This window comes from Neopsephotus bourkii, unplaced genomic scaffold (genome assembly GCF_033783945.1).
Source record: "Neopsephotus bourkii isolate Nb327-2 ecotype Australia unplaced genomic scaffold, CSIRO-AGI_Nbou_v1 NB_855, whole genome shotgun sequence".
Taxonomy (NCBI): domain Eukaryota; kingdom Metazoa; phylum Chordata; class Aves; order Psittaciformes; family Psittacidae; genus Neopsephotus; species Neopsephotus bourkii.
The window spans coordinates 186431-188731 of record NW_026901351.1 but is presented as its reverse complement, the minus strand read 5'-3'; the positions used below and the strand labels follow the sequence as shown (position 1 = coordinate 188731).

The following is a 2301-nucleotide window of genomic DNA, read 5'->3' as shown; positions in this document are numbered from 1 at the left end:
AACCTCAAGCTGAGGCAGCACCCTGATCACCCCTGCTAACTGCTTCTGCAGTGCATTGTGTTAATTCGTCCTTTACAGAAAAGGATTTAAAAATAGAAATGAGGTGCAGTGGTTACCTTGGGGTTGGCTTTTGGAAAGGGAGGATGTTACAGGCATTAGAGAAAAATCTTATCCTTTCCTTCCAAATGCATTGGGTGAGAGATCTTGCATTAGCTATGCAAACTGTATTATAGTGTTGCACTCATAAAACTCTCACTTCTGGCAAGTGTAAAAGCCCAAAAGTAGGACCAGACCAACATACTTGATGCAGAATGCACTAGACTGCCTTCTGGCTGTGGGATCCCAGAAGTGAAGTTGTACAAATAATTCTGTGGTTCGTTTATTGTGGTTCAGTGACTGATCAAATAGAATCATCAGGTAGACTCAAAATACTGCTTTGTGTTTGTTTTTTTTTTTTTTGTCCTAGACAAAACTAGTAACTTAAAAAAAAAAAAAAAAGCAGCTAAATCTGCATTTCATTTGCACTTATTTTTCAGTTTTGAAAGTCATGTTTCTCTAATGAATGTCTAAAATAAACAGGGTTTTTTTTCTGTTTACAAAATGTTAAAAAATATTCCAATACTTCAGGAATTTTTTTCTCTCTCGTTGTTTTTCAGAAATTTCTCCTCAATTTGTCTTAATTTTATTCTAAAAGTTTGAATAACTTGGAGGGGGAAATATTTCTCTGTAAAGGAGCTTTTATTAATAAATCATCAGTCTTAAAGTTCTGCCTAGCTCTGTTCAGTGGTCTATTTAAAATGCTTGTGCATGCTCAGTCCAGTCTTTAGTGTTATAACCAGCTTAACATCACTGTTAAGCAAAAAATCTCTGTCAAAACTGGTTCCATCATTGGTGGTCTTGCTGTGCAGCTCAAAGACTGAATGGACTGTGGGGCTAATTAGGCATCTGGAATGGATTCAGTTCTCATCTGTAAGGCTTGGCTCACTAGAAGGAGACTGGGGAAGATAAGGGTGCTAAAAAGCTTTTTCTTTTGTCACATAAGCCTACTGTGTTATTTTTCATTTCATTAAAACACAGAATTGTATTGCATGGCACCCTGATTATTTTAATTGTCATAATTGTCGTATGCCAGGAAAACACTATACAAGTGCAAGTACACTGCTCCAGTAATAAGGACAGAAAAAAAAGAGAGAAGCCCTGCATGACCATCACCAAGCCGCTGGGTGGGGACAAGAGCGGAGGCAGCAGTGTGGTGAAAATCCACAAAATGCCCAGGTACTATCCCACTGAGGATGTTCCTCACAAGCTTTTGAGTCATGGCAAGAAGCCCTTCAGCCAGCACAAGAGGCGGCTGAGGGCCTTCATCACTCCATGGACTGTTCTGATCCTGCCAACCGGTCATCACAGAGGCAAGCTTGTCATCTTTTTGAAGCAGCATGATACAGGCCTGCAGCTTGTTACAGGACCCTTGGCTGTCAATCGTGTCCCCCTGCATAGGACCCATCAGAAATGTGTTATTGCTACATCTACAAAGATAGACATCTCTGGAGTGAAAATTCCTAAGCATCTCACTGATGCATACTTCTAAAAGAAGAGTCTGAGGAAGCTCAAGTACCAGGAAGGCAAGATCTTTGACACTGAGAACGAAAAACACAAGATAACAGAGCAGCGCAAGTTGGACCAGAAGGAGTTGGATTCCCTGATCCTGGCGCAAATCAAAAAGTTGCCTCAGCTCCTTGAGTACCTGCATTCTACATTCTGTGTCTCCAATGGAATCTATCCTCAGAATTGATGTTCTAACTGCCCTGAAAGCACCACATTAAATTTGACAGAAAAAACAGGGTTTTTTTTTGTGGGGTTTTTCTTTAAATTACACCTGGGTCAGAGCAACCCCAGGCACAGCTACAGGTTGGGTAGAGAAGAGATTCAGAGCAGCCCTGTGGAGAAAGACTTGAGGGTGTTTGTCAATGAGAAAATGAACATGAGCCAGAAGTGTATATTCACAGCCCAGAAAGCCAACCATATCCTGGGCTGCATCAAAAGGAGCGTGACCAGCAGGTTGAAGGACGTGATCCTGCCCCTCTACTCTGCCCTTGTAAGACCTCACCTGGAGTATTGTGTGCAGTTCTGCTGTCCTCAACATAAAAAGGACATGGAAATGTTGGAAAAAGTCCAGAGGAGGGCCACGAGGATGATGAGGGGACTGGAGCACCTCCCATATGAAGATAGGCTGAGAAAGTTGGGCTGTTCAACCTGGAGAAGAGAAGGCTGTGTGGAGACCTCATAGCAGCCTTCTAGTAT

The 2301-nt window shown here is 42.0% G+C and overlaps 1 protein-coding gene across 1 annotated transcript; it reads left to right on the top strand.

The window, feature by feature from the left end:
• Positions 1-1156: 1156 nt before the first annotated feature.
• Positions 1157-1831, top strand: LOC133213890 (large ribosomal subunit protein eL6-like). Its single transcript, XM_061356489.1, is given in 1 exon segment — positions 1157-1831. A coding segment is annotated over 1 exon segment (591 nt). The 5' UTR covers positions 1157-1201; the 3' UTR covers positions 1793-1831.
• The last annotated feature ends 470 nt before the right edge of the window (positions 1832-2301 follow it).